The sequence below is a fragment of the Diadema antillarum genome, unplaced genomic scaffold, assembly GCF_040938485.1.
Source record: "Diadema antillarum isolate AM-2024a unplaced genomic scaffold, OU_Dant_1.0 seq00000217_RagTag, whole genome shotgun sequence".
In the NCBI taxonomy this organism is placed as follows: Eukaryota; Metazoa; Echinodermata; class Echinoidea; order Diadematoida; family Diadematidae; genus Diadema; species Diadema antillarum.
Window position 1 is genome coordinate 2,577,336 of NW_027271272.1, and position 19,869 is coordinate 2,597,204.

General features: G+C 39.4%; 2 protein-coding genes across 2 annotated transcripts; both read left to right on the forward strand.

Moving 5' to 3' along the window:
• Positions 1-2,624: 2,624 nt before the first annotated feature.
• LOC139729091 (allatostatin-A receptor-like) lies at positions 2,625-3,701 on the forward strand. Its single transcript, XM_071640014.1, has one exon. The coding sequence runs from the start codon at positions 2,625-2,627 to the stop codon at positions 3,699-3,701; it is 1,077 nt and encodes a 358-aa protein (XP_071496115.1).
• A 9,334-nt stretch (positions 3,702-13,035) lies between these two features.
• Positions 13,036-13,737, forward strand: LOC139729093 (neuropeptide receptor 15-like). Its single transcript, XM_071640015.1, has one exon. It carries the CDS (start codon positions 13,036-13,038, stop codon positions 13,735-13,737), a length of 702 nt encoding a protein of 233 aa, XP_071496116.1.
• The last annotated feature ends 6,132 nt before the right edge of the window (positions 13,738-19,869 follow it).

Genomic DNA, 19,869 nt, shown 5'->3' on the forward strand with positions numbered 1-19,869 from the left:
CTTTGAGTGCCAAGGAAAAGTCAGATGATAGAACAACAAACCGTATTTTGATTGCGATATAATACACATCTTAAAAGTGGGGGATTTTTTTTCATTTTTTTCCTGACATTGATTTTGTTGCAATATAAGTTTAGCTGACCTAATGTTAGCTTCAAATTGTTCAGTAGGCTTTCTCTCAAAATGGAAAAAAGAAAATGCGCACGAAAAAAAAAAATGCTCTTATTATGGTGTTAGTGATTATTACACGTTACCATTAAAAGGTTATTGCAATACAACAGATTTAAATGCAAATGTTGCAAGTTTTGCTTTTTATTAGTTTTCCTTTTTATTAAAAAAAAATGCATAATACATGTTGCTGCAGCTAATATGTCTGTGAAGTGAAGACATGGGAAACTTCAAGGTCCATACTTTCTTATCTAAGGTCCGACTTTGATAAAACCTCTACACATTCATATGTTTGACTTTACATAGCCAACCTGAACATGAGGTAGAATTGCATTTTAGGGTCATTTCTATTATTTCTCATGATTCCATTTAATCAAAATTATGGTCACAGATGCAAGGGAAACGTGAGAAATAATAAATGCGATTGAAATGTGTATTATGCCTGTGGGTTTATGGGAGCAACTTGTTTTGATGTTTTATTTCCATAGGCGTTTATATTGATGCATTTGTAGCAAGATGATGTAACTGATTGCAAAATCGCTGAAAGGTCGGATTTGATATTACCTAACAGGAAGTTTTCTTCATTCGATGTTCATATCTCTTAACATCGACTCATCAGACGTTTGTTGTATCAAAATGCATGTGGAAAATTGGGTCTTTACTTGGAGCTTAGGGCATCGTAGAGTAAGGCGGCATCGATTCATGCCACTCGACTCTCGTGGAATTTACTGTTTTTGCTTCGTTCTCATGTGTGACGAAAAAGTACATCTTTTTTACTTTCAAATCGACAGTTTCACCACGAACTGAAGTTAAAGAGGTGCTTTCTCTGAACTGCCAAGAGGTAGAGCATCGGTTTATATGTAACAAGCGTTATCCACGCCCGTATAGCGAGGGGAAATGGAATACAACTACTTCTTCTTAATTGTTTTTGAAATGAAGTATACCGATGCATAGATATTGAATTTGATTTCATTTCATTTCATGACATAATTCGATATTTAGTCGTAAATGGGTCACACATTTGCAGAGATGTTTGCACTGCTGTCAGAAGTAGTGTAAAAATAAAACAAGTATAGGTTTTCCCATTCATTTTCAAACTTTTTTCATTCAATTTCACAAATCTCTACTTCAATTTCGTCGCGGGATGTCGGAAATAGGCCAATCTTACTTTCAAATTCGTCTTTCGTCGTTCATTTTCACATAAAGTCCATTCAATTTAGTCATTTGGCATACATTTTCGTCATTGACAGTTCAAATTCGTCAGTCTCACTCGCAGCACTCAAAACATCAGGATCGATTTCGTCTTTTGTCAATCATTTTCGTTAAATTTTCATTCATATTCGTCTCATATCTCTATCCGGCAAACATCCGGTGTGATTTCCCAGTCATTCATGTATTCTTTTCTGTAAACGTTATTTTACATTCAGGAGTTAACATACACCCCCCCCCCCCCACACACACACACACAGAACCACAGATACAGACACACACACAGGCAATCCGAGTACACACTGATACAAACAGACGTACCGTCTCGCACACAACATCTGGCTAATTTGAATGAAAAAATCGTGAAATTGTGTGAGCAAAAAACGAATTTGATCTTCACATTCTGCGATTCGTCAGCGGGAGGGATGAATTTGAATGACAATTGACGATTTTGAATGCTATGTTTTCAAAAATGTTTGACGAAAAACGAACTACAATTAGGATTTGCGTTCCACGTGCTTCTCGGGACGAAATTGAATAATAAATCTTTGAAATTGAATGACAAAACTGCGTAAATGGATGGGAATACCTATACTATTTCAGGTGTCTTTGTATAAAAAGGAAACTTTAATTTTCACTGCCCCTGGGTAGGAGAATTAAGGATTTCATATCTATTTAAAATCGAATGAAACGTAAAATGCTCTATCCTCACCTGATTCTCATTGGTAAGTATAGATGAGGTTGTTGATCGAATTTCTCAGTTTGGGCAACTTGGTCGACCAATGAGGAAACCATAGAACTGAAGTTTTCTCCGCTCATCTTAGCTGCATTTTTTCCAATCTGTCACACTCTGCAGTTTTCCATTTGAGCCAGTTTGGCGACTCAGACAAAGTACATTTACGGACTTCGATGAATCACAGTTCATAAATTCTTGACAAAATAAGTCTTTCAGGGCAATAGTTTTAAAACGGTTTTTAGACACTGATCACAAGTTCCCAGCCCAGTCGAATAATATTGATTATTGATTATGATTTATCCCCCACAGGAACCAACAAGACAAGGCGACACTATCATTCATACTCATGATGCACAGTACGTGTCACCTCGCTTTACTGTCGGTACTGTGTCTTCAGGTTGGAGGGCTACATCCTGGTCAAGAATCAACAGATTTCACAACTAGTCTTGCAAAGGTTAGCGAACAGCCAGTCACAGACATTAGGGTCAGCTGGACGGATTTGGTCCCTGCAAGAATGGTCAGTGAATTTGGTGAACAGGAACCGAACCATCCAAAAGACCTTGACAGCGAGATGGGACATCTTAGATGGCGATGGGTATACCCGTGGAAATGGTACACTATCGTGCAACTTATGCTATCAAGTTTTGGCATTGTCGGTAACTTACTGGTGATCTTGGCGTTGATCAAGCGGCACGCCTACACCCATTCAACAGATATTTTCATAGGCGGTCTAGCCGTTGCGGACTTCATGATTTCCGTGTTGGTAATCCCGGTACCCGTGTTCGTAAGGGTGCCGGACACCGTTTGGGGGGCGGCGTACTGCAGAACGATTTACACGGCGTATTTTTACTTTGTGTGTCTCCATGCTTCAGTGTACACTCTTACCGGAATGTCGGTAGAGCGGTGTCTTGCGGTTGTCTATCCTCTCCGCTTTAAAGAGTGGGTGAATCGTCGCACGGTGCACGTCTATCTCACATGTGTGTGGATATTTGCCGCTTCTGCATACACTTTCACTATGACCACGACGGTGAACAGAAACCGCTGCCACAACGTGACCGTAACTCGCCATGAGATGGAGCTCGCCCTTTATGTGACGACGCTGCGATTCGGCGTGCCGTCCTTGGTCATGATCGTAACGCAGACGATGACGGTATCCGTGCTCCGTCGTCACTCTCGCCAACTCCAAGGCAAGCTCACAAGCAAGCACGGCTCGGCGTCGACCGTTCATTCAAACGCTCAGAAAACCGTTGTAAAGATGACTTTAATGATCGTCCTTATTAACATCTTGAGTCTGGGTCCTCAGCAAGTGATGGTGTTTGTCGCTATCCTTCGCGGCACCATGAGCACTTACGTAGGCACTCCATTGTACAACGCCCTGAACCAGTTCGCGCTGGTCAACGCGTGCTCCAACCCTCTTATCTACGCTGCCCGCTACCGGAAGTTCCGTATCGCCATCAGAGATATTTTCAAACCAAACGTTTTTCAGCGTGGTGTACCGCTTTTCGACACCGACGATGTAAACCATAGTGCCAAGCAAAACTCTCAGAAGGAAAAGACCATAACGAAGCATGGTGGAACTATTCACGTTTAACATACTAGGCATGTACGTCTCATTGCTTGGGAAGAAGATATAAGTAAGGCATGTTTTTAGAAGTGTGACATCCGTCGTTGAAATAGGATTTTAGTTTGGAGTCCCTGAAGTAAATCATGAAACTGCATGTTATTGTGAAACATCCATTGTATAAGAAAGCATTTGCAATATCAAATATTGTCAATTGAATAAAATCATGTAATTGTAACGTAGATACAAGGTAAAATGTAATTTGAAATATTTGTCTTTTGTACCTCTTGCCTTTTATTTATATTTTAAGATTAGTTTTAGTTCTTATTTTTCTTTCATTTTGTTTTTTGTACTTTGAGCTTTTTTCTCCCTTTCCTTTAAACACAAACCGTGTTCTTTATAGAGACAGCAAAGGTTTGAAAATATAATGTGGACGAGATAAGTTATGTTCTAATTTCAATCATGACTATCTTTGTACAATGTTGGGTATTTTAAGTTAAGCAGAAATTTGAATAAAGGTATGTTAATCCGAATGTTATCTATTCTGAAATGCATAAATTCCCTGTAAGTAGAGAGCAGTGATCTGAAGATCAAATAGCGTACATTTTCTGAACATTTCTATTGCAATTGTTCGTTGTTCCGAATGTCCGATAATCCGAAAATATGATAATGTTCGTTATTATGTAAGTTTGTTAATATGACAATGAAATGATGTTAGTTTTTCCAAAAGGTCACTGATGCGACTTTAAGATAAGGTTCATTCAGATATTCAGAAAATGAGGTGATAAGTACTACAGAACCTTCGGAATTGCAAATCTTTATTACTTAGTTTTCGGATTAACGAGCCTTCGGTATAACGAACTGTAACCCATTTTTGGAAAGGATCACATGAGGAGGTAGGAGCCTTTAACTTTCGAGGTTGTTAGAATTGTTAGTGTCAATCGCCCGCTACTGGCAGTCGTTACAGTATGAGCGTAACATCTGTTCATTGTAGTAACCCTGCTGGAAAGAACATAGTGTCTCACAGTGTGAGAAACGCAGGTGAACACAGTGTGAACGCATTGTGAACATAGTGTCTCACAGTGTGAGAAACACAGGTGAACACAAGTGTGAACGCATTGTGAACATAGTGTCTCACAGTGTGAGAAACACAGGTGAACATAGTGTGAACGCATTGTGAACACAAGTGAAATCTCTTCACACTGTTAACATGGTTAAATTCGAGCTTTTTAAGAGTGTGAACACAATGTGCGTCATCAATTCACAGAACGAAAAAAAAGCATTACATTGTAAACACTTTGTGAAAACCACACCACATGCAGTGTGAAATTATTTTTACACTGTTAAAGGGATCGAATAGTTTGGTCGAGACATAATTAGTTTTGAAATGGCTGAGATATCCAAAACAGAGCGATTCTAATAAAGTGTGGGACCCACACTTTATTATGTTCGCTTTATTTTACTTTATTTTTGGATGTTTCAGTCATTCCAAACCCGATTTTCATCGAATAAACTTTGAATTCCTCTTAAAATGGTATGCTCTGTACTTTACCATGAATGTTTTCTTGGTATCTCGCAAAAATCAAAAGCCTAATTCTCATCTCCACCAATACTGTACCATCCCTTTAAATTCGAGCGTTTTCATCCAGCGGACTATATGAACACACTGTGAACACAATGTGAAAACAGTGTGGGACAGTGTGTTCTTACTACGTGAACTCGTATCATAGTAGGGTGCCAGTTATCCCGTATGCTGCTGGAAAAGCTGTTTTAAATGATGATCTAAGGTTATAATGCCCTGAAGGTCTTTAAACTGACAATGCAAGGAAATCTCCATCAGCAACTTTTCGTTAAAGTGCCATTGAGGAAAATTATGGCGCTGGATCTAACATTAATATATTTTTATATCTTGTCTACTTATACCTCTTTTCTGATATTTTTTCAGCAAAATGATACTTTATGAAATATTACTTTAAGAAAATCAGTCAGGAGAGCGCAATGGACTCTTTTTAATCCATGAAAGTGATCACGCTATCTATATTATTTCTGTCGATTTTCACAAAGCGGGAAAACACGTGTATCTTTAGCGTATGGATGGCATGGCACGACGCACCTTCAAACACATTTTGCTGGTAATATCACCGTCAAAGCAAATTTTGTCATTGACTGGATTTCTTTCTCTCACGGAGATTCATTCAATCTTGTCTCTTTGTGCTCATTCAAAAACACCCTGAAGAAATCCATACAGTCAAACCTGGCTATAGCGGCCACCCAAGGGAAACGACAAAAATGGCCACCAGGTCGATAATCATTATGGATTTCAACACCTGCATTGAATGATAGCGTAAAATACAGCATGTCATTCTAAACTAGGAATGTCACCGTTACCGTCTTACTCGTAGCTAGCGGATTTCAACACACAACCACGTGACCTATCACGGTCGCCGCGGGCGGTCGCGTCTCTTGAGTTAGATTCTGATAAGTTCGCCGATTTTCAGGCACTGCGCGGCCGTCACGCGCGCGCTCGCGGCGGCTTTGGTCCCAGCTCCCGGTACAGTCTATACCGCACCGTATTACTCTGGCCCATAGAGATATATACTAAGAACATAATCATGCTCTGGCCCTAGACGTGCACACGTGTGCGAGGCCAGAGTTTAAATCAGTGTTCGTTCTAAAAAGTAGCTGTAAAATGGGTTTAAAATGGATTTAAGACACAAATTCAAACCCACTTTAGTCTGAGGCTTGTTTTGTATTCTACTTAGTCTTGCTGTGGTCTGGACCGGGTTTGAATTGAACATACCCAGGAGGAGGTTTATTTCGAGTTTAATTCGAGTTTAACGATGGCTGAACAAGGCAGCGTAATACCTAGGCTAGCACACAGAGTGTGCGTTACAGATCGATGAATTGGTCTAGGATGGCATGTAATGGGGTGAGTGGCAGGCTGTTACAGCTATTTAGCCGGCCACACGCGTTATGATGCGAGATACTCAAAATATTGTAGAGGATTTACACTAGCTTTGTAGACCTATACATGTACTAAGAGAACCGTACTTTTAAAAGAATCTATTGTAGTCTGGTATTGGGTAGTAAATGCCGGTAGGCTTAGAATTTGGTTTAGGCCTACTCCTATCCTATCCGTGGGACGACGTAGTGCAAGCCTGATGATAAGCCCAGCTGCAGGATATGAATACATGTACCCAATACAATTAATGCAATCCACATGCCATATTCTGCACTAAATTAGAAGCATCTAATAAAGTTGGACGAAGTATCAGTATGCACTCATTAACGATAAAAATAACCTGAGGCTAGACCTAGAACTCGTATGTAGAAAGTCCAGAGACTCGGAGTAGAGCCTGAGGTCGATCCAGGCCCAGAATAGTAATAGGTCTTGGGCATATTTAGATAGCTAGACTAACCATAACAATTTTAGGACTAGTGTAGATCAAGAGTCTATTAATATAACGCTACTGTCGCTAGGTGGAAGAATCTAGCGTTAAATAGTAGTAATGAGTATTAAATGCGAGACAGGGTTGTTCTAAATCTTCAATTGTTTCCATATTTTATTAACTCACAATCTTTTGGGTGCTCAATAAGTGCACGCCTTCAAAGAAGAGCTTTTAATAACTTTACTACCACATGGGCCTGGTTTGGTTTATCAATCCATTCCGAATTCACGATTCGATCGACTGCCATGCCCCAACCCGCGAACAGCCGCTGCTTGCCACCGTTTTTACTGCCGTAGGCCTATACTATTTTACTAATCTATTATTATACAAATGATGCACAGGATAGAGTGCGTTAGTGGAGATGTAGCGCACTCGAGGGTATTTACAATTGTGAAACATGCACGAGGGTCCACTTACGCCACGAAATAATCCTGTGCATCATTTGTTTTATAAAATGGGTCGAAAACTAACAGCATTTTTCACGTACCTTAGTGGGTCAATACCAGTCAGCTACATGTAGCATTCGCTCAAGAATCAAGATGTCCGAAGAAGTTCGTCCCAAACATTTACGCACGTCGCACTCGGAAATCCCGCACGTATAAGTACTGTACGTATAAGAGTATACGTACGCCACACATGTTATGCACAAGAAAGGCCGGCCAGCAGCCCGAACTAAAAGTTGTTTACAGGATTGACAGCGCGTATAGTAGCGCGCGACGCACTTGTAACAACTGATTGAGTGCGCACTGCTAGTGTAAACATTGTGACGTCAGGCCGTGCATGTTAGTGAGAAATTAATGCACGCACACGTGACTCATTTCAGCGCTTCCAATTGGCTACATTCTTGAACCTATTTTATAAACAGGGCTATTGCACTACTGAATGCGGCGGGAACTGCCGCGCGCACTGCTACTGCAGCTGCCGCTGATTTGATTGGTTGTTTGACATTGATCATTCGGCCCATTTCACTATGACGTAATCATACTCCATAATTGCCGTGCAATTTTGGATCCATACGATTTGCTCCATTCCACAATCGCTGAGATTGCGACAGCGCGCTAGCGTAAAGCGCTCAGACTAGTGAGCACTCTCGCAATCTCAGATTCTCTCTTGTTTCTAAATGACTAAAACATCAAATAACAAGGATCTATCTTAGGCTTTATATACAAGTGTAAAACAAATAATGTTTTCATTCGTGCAATGGACAGACTATTTCATTCGTTGAAAGATGAAATGGATCGTTGAATGGATCATTTCATCTTTCACATCATGAAATATTATGTCCATTGCACTCACATAATCCATTATTTGTATATCATTCAATGTGCTTTTACCGTAAAAACGCGCTGCCCTTGAACGTCAACTTCACATGCTAAACAGGTCTATCTCGAAGTTAGACCGTTTTACCATGTAAACTTGGCTTTGCTTGAATATATATTTTTTAGACCGTTTTAGCATGAAAACGCAGTGTGGCACTTGACGTTCATTTCACATGGTAAAAGGGTCTATCTTGAAGAAAGCCGATTTTTACCGTGGAATCTCGTCAGTGATTTCCATCGCAGTTATACGGTAAAACGGTTTGTATAAATTTTGTAATAACTTTGGATAACAATAAGCATTTGACATGACATTTTCTAAAACATTTCTTTTATATACGTGCTTTCATAATGCATAACAATCACAAGCCATATTCTTTAAAAACACAAAAGGCAGACATACAAATACACCAAACTTTAAACCCGTTTTTCTACGAAGTAACATTTCTCAAGAGACCCTTTACCATGTGACGTACGCACAGGATACAAAATGAGTAGCCGCTGGCCGCGTTAGGTATATAGGTGATCGCTATGAAAAGGTCTATAGAAGAGCAACTTCGTGCCGGGGATTTTTTAGTTGCCGCTATAAGCAGGTTTGACTGTAATATATACCGTGCGTATATACATTAGGCCTATATCTATAAGATTCCGCTCGTACAAAACCCAACTCGTATCTGCAATTTTGCATGTGAGAATTGTTGCTTTGAAGAAAGATTCAAGCGCCGATTTTCTTTTCAAAAGCAGAGGCTAGTCTCACCACACTCAAAGGCACACATTTCCCGTTCTATGCACATAAAAGTAAAGTCATGAGATACCTGTACAGCGAAAATGTATGTCTGTTGAATAAAATTCATGGTTATATGTCGTCATAGCAATGTGATATGATTATGACTTTGTTATATGAATATGGATTATTGTAGTGAAAAGAGAGCATGCAATTATTCATTCGTACTGTAAACTGTTAATGTGCTAAACCAAGAATTGCGTGACAAACAAAGTTAGCCTGATGGTATATAAAGTGTTGCTGCTCAGCGGTATAGCTGACAAGTTTGAATCCTGGTTCCTTTTTGCGAATTCTTTGTTAGAAATAAATGTAGGTCAGCAGGTCCAGTCTTACAAATAAATTTGTAAGAAGGGTGATAATATCATTGATTAAAAACATCTTTGGCACAAGATTTGCGTTGTTAATTTGTTTGTTTGTTCGTTTGTTTGTTTGTTTGTTCTGCATCAGTTACCTTTCTGGTATTGCCAATGATACCATTTTCGAGAGCATTTTTCTAAACGAGTATGGGTAAACTGTGACGTAAATGTATAGACATCACCACTTTTTGTCCGCGTGGCAGCGTCCGCGAAGCGGCTCGCATATCCTTTCAGTTTCATCGATGATATACGCATGCTCGTAAAACATCGCAACAGTGCGAGAAAAAGCATAAAAAATAAATCATACGTGGACACTCATTTATCCTGAGGTGATCTGCACCGAAATTGAGCGGGTTTGACTGCAGACAGACAGATATATGCCCACAACCTTCTCAACCAGCAAGTTTCATCTAATATGGTGTGTACTTTATAGATTTAATGGTTTCTTCGTTGATTGATCAGAATTACGAATATCAAACTGTGATATATATATGTATATAAACATGCCTAAGTTTATGACTAAGTTTATGATTCTATTGCGGCATATATTTTGTACGAGCTCTATCTAAATTCATATTTACTGCGAAATTTGAGTGGGGTTTACACATAAATTGCTACACTGCAGAGCATTGACAGAGTATGGTTGTGTTACTTATCAAACAAACTGAGAAGGACCTCTTATACAAAGCCAATGATATTGAGTGATTTTAGATGCTGCAGAGATTATCATAACTAATGCATATTGTATTGTATAAATGAAGCAAGAATATAGAGTTTACCGTAAGAGATCTTATCAAAAAGTTCAATTATCTTAGACATAGAATTGTTATGAGTACCAAGGAAATTCAGATAATAGAATGATAAACACCGTATTTTGATTGCGATATGATACATACCTTAAAAGTTTGAGATATTTTTCATGTTGTCACCTGTCATTGATTTCGATGCAATTGTTATTTGTAAGTTTAGCTGATGTAATATTACCTCAAAATTGTTCAGTCGGCTTCCTTACAAAATCATTAAAAAGTTATTCGAATAAAACAGAGTTAGCTGCAATGATACATTTCTTCTTGTTTATCTTATTAAAACGATTTATTTTTGCAGCTAATGACTGCGAAGTGAAGACAGTAAAATTCAAGGTTCATAATTTCTTATATAAGGTCCAATCTTGATAAAAACCTTTACATATTCGTATGACTTTACAAAGCCAACCTGAGTATGAGGAAGAATTGCAGATTAGGGTCATTTCTATTATTTCTCATGATTCCATTTGAACAATATTATGATCACAGGTGTAAGGGAAACGTGAGAAATAATGTGATTGATATGTTTGTTATGCCACTGGGTTTATGGGTCCAAATACATGTACACAGATAAAACAATAAACGCAAGTTATACTCTGACTTCCCTTGAATATAAACTACATAGACATCGCTGCTTCCATTCTTATTCTACCAAGATGAAGTAACAAGCTGTAGTTAATTATAAAACTGCATGCATTCATATTTTCAAGTATTATTCCCAGAGAAAAAAATAAATCTCCCTGTAGGAAATGCACTAAATATGAAGAAAGTAGGAATTCAATTCTACGGTCAAAATGAATACAGCGAACAATATAAATGAATCTTGGCAAAGATCTTATCGCCTACTCTGCAACCTGTTTTGATGTATTATTTCCATAGGCGTTTAAATTGATACATTGTTACTGTCGCAAGAAGATGTAACTGATTGCAAAATCGCTGAAAGGTCGGATTTAGTATTACCTTACAGGTATAATTCATATCTTTTAACATCAACTCTTCCGACCTTTGTTGTATAAAAATGCATGTGGAAAACTGGAACTTTATTATGGGGCTCAGGATAAGGGGATTTCGATTGAATACGGCTTGACTCAAGTAGAATTTACTGTACAGTTCACTCTCGTTATAACGAACACGCTTAAAACGAAATACCGGTTACAAAGAAATAAAGATTAAGGCTGCAACACTATCCTCTCTAGGTATTTTCATTGTTTAATTGTTCGGTTATAACGCAATTTCGATAAAACGAAAGAAAACTGCCAGTCCCGAGAACTTCGTTATAACGGGAGTCCACTGTATTTGCTTTCTACTCATGCGTGACGAAAAAGTACATCATTTATTTACTTTCAAATCGACAGTTTGATCACGAATTGAAGTTACAGAGATACTTTCCCTGAATTGTCAGTTGGTATATAGAGCATCGGTTTGTATGTAACAAGCGTTATCTACGCCCGGATAGTGCCCTGGGATAGAACTATATCTTCTTAATTGTTTTTTAAATGAAGTACACCGATGCGTAAAATATTGAATTTGCTTGAAATTAATTCTTTATTTAGTTCTAATTGGGTCGCGCGGTTGCAGAGATGTTTGTGTAAAAAGAAGTAGTGTGAAGAAAATATTATTTCAGGTGCCTGTGTATAATAAAGAAACTTTAATTTTTCACTGCCCCTGGGCAGGGGAATGAAGGATCTTTTATTTGTTTTAAATCAAATTAAATGTCAAGTGTTCTATCCTCACCTGATACTCATTGGCAAGTATAGATGAAGTTGTTTGTCGAATTTCTCAGTTTGGCCAACTTCACCAATAAAAGCAACCATCGAGAGGATGTTTTCCCCACTCATTCTGTCTTTTTTCGGATCTGCGACACTCTGCGGTTTTCCATATTGTGAGTCAGTTTGGCCACTCAGACTAAGTACACTTACGAACTTTAATAACTTGGAAATAAGTCTTTCAGGGAAATAATTTTCGAACTATTATTTGGAACTGATCATAAGTGCCGAGCTCAGTCGAGAAAGAACATTGAATATTGATTATACGATTCATTTCCCACAGGAACCAACAAGACAAGGCGACACTATCATTTATATTTCACAACCCAACAATCGCAATCATACTCATGATGCACAGTACGTGTCACCTCGCTTTACTGTCGGTACTATGTCTTCAGGTTGGAGGGCTACATCCTGGTCAAGAATCAACAGTTGTCACAACTAGTCTTGCAAAGGTCAGCGAACAGCCAGTCACAGACATTAGGGTCAGCTGGACGGATTTGGCCCCTGCAAGAATGGTCAGTGAATTTGGTGAACAGGAACCGAACCATCCAAAAGACCTTGACAGCGAGATGGGGCATCTTAGATGGCGATGGGTATTCCCCTGGAGATGGTACACTATAGTGCAACTTTTGTTATCAAGTTTTGGCATTATTGGTAACTTACTGGTAATCTTGGCATTGATCAAGCGGCACGCCTATACTCACTCCATAGATATTTTCATCGGAGGTCTCGCGCTCGCGGACTTTTTGAGTTCCTTCGTCGTGATCCCGATACCCTTGTTGGTAAGGGTGCCGGATACGGCTTTTGGGGCAGTGTACTGCAAAACAATTCATTCGGGATATTTGTACTCTGTATGCATCCATGCTTCAGTGTACACTCTTACCGGAATGTCGGTAGAGCGGTGTCTTGCGGTTGTCTACCCTCTCCGCTTTAAGGAGTGGGTGAATCGCCGCACGGTGCTCATCTATCTCGCGTGTGTGTGGATCGGTGCCGCCGCGTCATTCGCATTTACTATGACCACGGGGGTTGTGAACAACCGCTGCCAAGCCCTGGCTCTACTTCCTTATGAAGTGGGGCTCGCCCTTTACGTGACCGCGCTGCGATTCGGCGTGCCGACTGTAGTCATGACTGTTACGCAGACGGTGACGATATCAATGCTCCGTCGTCACTCTCGTGAACTCCAAGGCAAAGTCACAAGCAAGCACGGCTCGGCGTCGACCGTTCATTCCAACGCTCAGAAGACGGTTTTTAAGATGACTTTGATGATTGTCGTTATCTACATCTTGAGTCTGGGTCCTCAGCAAGTGATGGTGTTTGTCGTTATCCTACGTGGCACCATGAACGCGTACGTCGGCTCTCCATTATACAACGCCATTAACCAGATCGCCCTGGTCAACGCGTGCTCCAACCCTCTTATCTACGCTGCCCGCTACCGGAAGTTCCGTCTCGCCATCAGAGATCTTTTCAGGCCTACCGTGTCCCACCGTGGAGCGCCACTTTTCGATACCAACATTGTGAGCCATAGTGCCAAGAAAACCTCTGAGAACGAGGGAACCAAAATAAAACGCGGTAACACCAATCATGGTTGACATACAAAACGTGTTTCTGTTCTTATAGTACAAGGGAGCGGGTGAGATAAGTCTTGAGGCATTCAGAAATAAGATTATGCTTAGAGTCCTGAAAAGTAATGGCATAACCGAATGTTATCATGAAAAATTTTGTGGCATAAGTAAGCATTCTGATGCTACATCTTCTGAGTTAAATCAAATAGTGAAATTGTAACATAGATTCAAGGTAAAACGCAGCTTGGTGTTTTGTGCCTTGCGATCGTGCTTTTTATTTACCTTTTCCCATTAGTTTTTTTTTTTCTTGAACTTCGTTTGTAAAGCGCTAGACCCAGCTTAGTTTGAGCTTCTTTTTCTCCTTTCCTATTAAGATAAACTGATTTTCTTATACAGAGAGTAAACTGGGGTTGGGGAGGGGGGGGGGGAGGTGGGGGAGTACAACTGGTAAATTATCTTTTGTTTGTTAATCCGAAATTTAAACGAAGGAGCATTATTCCCAAGGCTCATCATTCCCCAACGCAAAATTCCCTGTTCACAAAATGCAAAAAATGTTGGTTAACAGCGTTCATCAATCTGAACTTTTTTTTTCTTCTTTTTTTTTTTTTGGGGGGGGGGGGGGTATTCCGTTTTTTCGTTATTCCGAACTTTCGTTAATCCAAAAATGAAGTAATAATCGTTATTACAAATAAGGCTTGTTAATCTGAAAGTAAAATAAGGTTCTTTTTTTTTCGGAGGGTCACTGTTGCAAAGGTTCGTTATTCCGAAAATTGGAAGGTGCGTATTCTAAAAAAAAGCAACCTAGCAAACAAATAAACCAAATAAAAAAAAGCCCCAAACCTTTAGAATAACAAACCTTACTTCGTATTTGTAGCAAAATGTTATGGGAATCATACGATACCATACGTTCCTTATCCTGTAGGAATGAAGGTGAGAAAGCCACGAAGCTTTTTAAAGTTATATCTCAAATAAATCCAAGTCAACAAATTTTCAAAAAATTGTCATTTACCAAAATCATGCCGAGAGGATCTAATTCTATTCTACCCTCTCTTCTGCGTTTTTTTTCCAGCAAAATGATACTAGCATTTTATGCAACACCATTGCTATAATCAATCATGTTAATGGGAGCAACATAGAGCAATATTGTCTGATCACTTTTATGTATATTTCTGTTGTTCTTGCACAAAGTGGGAGTACACGCGTATATTTCTAGCTTGCCGGTGGCATTGTGTTACGCACCTACAAAAAAGAAAAATAATAATAATACTTGTAATTTCATCGGCAAAGCAAATTTTGTCATCAACTGAATTTCTGTCTCTGTAAAAGCTTTATTTAATCTTGTCTATTTTCCCTCAAAAACGAAGTGCATATTATACTTACATGCACGTTATATTCATAAGATGCAGCTCATGCATTACCCAACTCATATCTAAAATTTATCTCGTGCTTGTGAAAAATTTTTGTTAAATAACGATTCAATTGCCGATATGCTTTTAAAAGCAGAAACGAGAGTCAATTATACTCATAGGCAGACTTCTCCATTGATCACTGGTCCACATGGTATTACGTCATAAGTTACTTGTACAGGAAAAAAATGCATGGCTGTTCAATAGAATTCACGATTTATATTAAAGGGGCATTGCGGACGATTTAAGAAATTTCACATCATGTAGTACATGAATTCAGCTCCGTGTATAAATTTGTGGAATTTATTGTGGTCGTCGAGAAGAGAAACCAATACTTTGAAAAATCTTAAACAAATTACATTAAACAGCGATGATGACATAGGAGCCTCATATATTTCTTAAATGTAGAAGTTACTTTGGTAGTGCAATTCCATTACAATACCGCTTGCTTAACATGTTCACCTGTGTAGAATCTATGCATGACATCTTCTTGTGTTCTGCATGCTTCCTTGAGCCCCAACTCATGCATTCTCATAGTGACGCTGCTATGTAATCATCCTTGTTCATTGCAATTTGTTGTAAATTTTAAAACATTCTTATTCCTCATCCCAATCACTATAATCGCTGAAACTCTTTACCCAGTATAAAATATCTCTTTTCTTTCTTTTTTTTTCTTTTTTTTTTGGGGGGGGGGGTTTCAAATGTAGAAAATCTGAACATTGTCCGGAGGTTTACCTTTAATTGTCACAGCGATGTGATATGAATATGCTTTTTTTAATAAATGTCATGTATAGTGAAAAGAGAGCAGGTGAAAGGTTAATGACAACGAAAACTGTTAACGCGATCAACAAAAAATTGATTGATAAACGAAGAAAGCTTTAGAATAGTGTCGTGGCCCGGTCAGAAAGCCGCGGATGACAGATTTAAATCATACTGGTTCCTTTTCCCGATAATAACGTTTGTTGAAAATGGTGTAGATCAGTAGTTCCGACCTTACAAGTAAACTTGTAAAGGTTGTGACAATTCACACACACAAAAAAATCAATCACCAATCTGGCACAGTATTGGCATTGTTCATTTGTTAGTTTGTTTGTACTTATTGCAAGAAGGATTCAATGTTTATTTGATAAGAATTGGCCTTGAAATGGCTGAGATATCCACCCCCCCCCCAAAAAAAAAAGTAATCCTAACAAAATGCGACAGGGTATAGCTTTTACTGTATTAAGATCTCTTTGTTTTACCTTGTTTTTAGATATCTCATTTCAAAACCGATTTTCATCAAATACACTTTTCATTTCCCTTAGAATTGTGTGTGTGCGTACTCGTTTTATGTTCTGTTTCCCGAGGACTATGTCAAATTGTCTTGTTGCATTATTACTATAATTTTCACGACTCACGAGGGGACTGCATTCTACAAGCTTGGCTTTTTAGCAGTTCCCTCCATTTCCGACCTTTTCTTTCTTTTGATTCAGTCACATTTTGCCCATGTATTTCTTCAACTAGTATGTTTATTGATTCATGTAAACAAATGACGTGTATCTAAATTTCATTTGGAAATGTAAAAGTTACATTGTACTTAATTTGTTTATATGAAATTGTCATATCATATGCTTTGGCCGGAAATGAAATAAAAATGAAATGAAATGAAATGAAATGAAATTGTATGCTCTTTAACATTTCATAGAGTGGTTTCTAAATGTTACAAGCTGAATATTCATCTCAACCAGTACTGTACCATTCCTTTAAGACATCACCACATTTTGTCGATACTTACGGCACCTGTGAAGCAGCATCCGGAAAGGGCGTGCATACCATTTCAGTTGGATCGCTGCATCTGCGCATGCTCGTAAGAAATCCCACCTGCAGGAAGAAAGAAATGAAACTCATATTTAAGCTTCACTCTCGCCGATCTTAAGTGGATATTTTGTTCGCCTCCCTACCTTGATGTGATCGGCATCAAATTTCTACAGGTTTGATCGTAGACAGACAAATATATGCCAACAAAGTTCTCTACCTGCGAGTTTCCGAAGGAGGTAATAACATCATTATTTTCGTTTTGTCTTTAGGCCCCCATCTCACTGTGAAGGCGACCATGGCGACCATGGCGACCATGGCGACCATGGCGATCTGTGACGATTTAACAAATCGTGGCGCGATCGCCGTCCGTCTCCATTTTTGGCCTCCGAGGCGATTACACTACGGTTTCTCTACGCTCAACCTGTAGGCGATAGTGCCACGATAATGCTGTGACGCTGCAACGTATTTGCCGCTTTTCCAATCCGACGAGACGCGCTGCTTGTGCGATCAAAGCGATCGTATTGCGATATTCGTATGCTTATCAAGAACTCGCTACAACAGAGATATGATCGGAGCGACAGTGATACGTTTACGCTGGGGTCATGATACGATCTCAAGCGATCGGAGTATAAAATGGGCTTCATGATTGAATTTCTTCAGGCAGATGTCAGTGTCAAACCAACATGGATATGCAGAATATAGTTTTACTCTTACATCTTAGCATTCTAGAACACACCAATTAAAACCTGATGTGAAATTCCACTATTAGTTAAGTCGTCCATTCAGTTAAAAGGGTAAAATGTGTATACAATAATCTAAAGAACCGGCTTACGAGCAAACTACAAATCGTATCCTACAACGAGAGACAATTTTATGAAGATATATTTGGAAAAAAAAATACAACTTAATTTACTTTCATTGACTTGCAATGGTATATGACAAACAAGCAATTTAATAAACAGAGTAGATTCGTACTGAGTGTACGTGGAAAAATGAATTTTATACGCTTTTCTCCATGTCCACCTTCCTGGTCTGTTCATCACTTTCTTTCGCTCATGGTTGGTTCTTGCTGTAAAAGTTGTAATTTTCATGGGCAATGGGGGCCGCTTTCGATGCGCTTGATTTACGCCTAACGCGTTGCTACCCCGTCAGAGTTATGAATGTGGCGCTTTTAATGCGCTCGTGAGGCGATTGTGATACGCTCTAAAACCATGGCGACCTCGCTACGGAAGTTTTGGACATGTTCAAAACTTACGTAGGGAGGTCGCCGACCATGGCGATGGTGGCGACCCTCCGCGCTTCTGAACCGCTCAAGAAACGATGGAGAAGATTTAAAGTGATGAAGCCACGATCCGCCGCGCTTTGTCGTTTTTGATGATCGTAGCGGAATCGCCGTCTAGTGAGATGGGGGTATTACTGCACAGCACATCGGCTATATTGAGTGTGCACTTTATGGGAAATTTGAATGTTGACCATAATGTACTGCCAGTAGCAGAGCAGAATAGTATTTGTTCGTCAAAAAAAAAGGTAAAAATCTCTTTCAGAAATCAGTGATATCGATTGATTTTTAGATGCTGCGGAGATCATAACAACTAATGTACATCAATTGTATCAATGAAGCAAAAAGAGAGTTTCATTTACATATTTATTTTCATTAATGAGTGAAACGACGTGAAAAATAATAGATACAATTGAGATGCTCATCGTGCATGCAGGTTCATGAGTGTAGGAACACACGCAAATAAGGGGGAAAACGCATATGCGTGATGAAGAATGACTCTCTTGAAGTATGCGTTGTGTAGAAAAATTACAAACTTCTATTCTTTTAAGCTGTAGTCAAATCTTAAGACTACACGTATTCATGTTTACAAATTTTATTTCCTAGAGACCGAAAAAAGAGAAGAAATTTCAATATTTCGATATGACTTTTTTCTTTTGTTTTGAGTTTGATTTGTTGAAGTCAAAGCAGCTTTTTCATGAAACTTTTCAATTACTGACAGCCGTTTAATTCCATGCAACTGACATGACTGATTGGCAAAGTGCAAAATTAATTTCTCAATGGAAATCACTGATAAAATGACGCTTGATGAAATGCCCCCTATCGGTGTTAGGTCGTGACCTGGAACTCATTGACTTATTACGTTATGGATGAACCACCCCCCGATCTGCGGACTCCGCGGTTTTGACGTGAGTCCCTTTAGCAAGGCGAGACTGAAGGGCTTTTTACACTTGTGTTTCTTAACCCCGGACTTTCTCTGACCCAGGACTATCCTTAGTCCCGTACCAATTTTTTCAGCTTTTTACACTCGCCAATTAGTCCCGTACTATCTCTTGTCCGGGGCTAAGGAGAAAACTGACCTTTTTACACTCGTATTTCTTAGCCCCGGACTTTCCAAACCACATGGATATTCATGATTACGCTGTGTACTGTACACGTACACGCACGCACCGGCAGCACTTGATTACCTCGTTTCTGATTGGTCAGTGAGGGTCGGACTTCGTCTCCGTCGCTTAGCCCAGGATTATTTTTTCGTTCTGTTTACACTCACTTGCTTGGCACCGCAATTGCGGTGCTAACCCCTGCTATTTTGCAGGGCCAGATAGTACCGTACTATCGGTGGGGCTAGCCCACTTTGGCAAAAACGAGTGTAAACAGAAAGTGGGCTAAGGATAGTCCCGTACCAACGGTGGGGCTAAGGCCCCCCCTTAGCCCCACCGTTGGTCCGGGGCTAAGCAAAATTTTACAAGTGTAAAAAGCCCTTGAGTAGGTTTTCAACCCAAACTTTGATGGATCACAGTCTGTATTCATCTTTTGTTTATGTTTCATCTCACAGAAACCAACGAGATACGCCGGCAAATCATTATTTCAAAGCAAAACAGTCGCGATCATAGAAATGACGAGCCATACCCATTACTTTGTTCTACTGTTGGAACTAAGTCTTCGGGTTGGTGGGGT

Excerpts from the sequence above, each read along its gene's own strand:
- LOC139729093 (XM_071640015.1), top strand. The coding sequence starts at position 13,036 with ATGTCGGTAGAGCGGTGTCTTGCGGTTGTCTACCCTCTCCGCTTTAAG.
- LOC139729091 (XM_071640014.1), top strand. The coding sequence starts at position 2,625 with ATGGTCAGTGAATTTGGTGAACAGGAACCGAACCATCCAAAAGACCTT.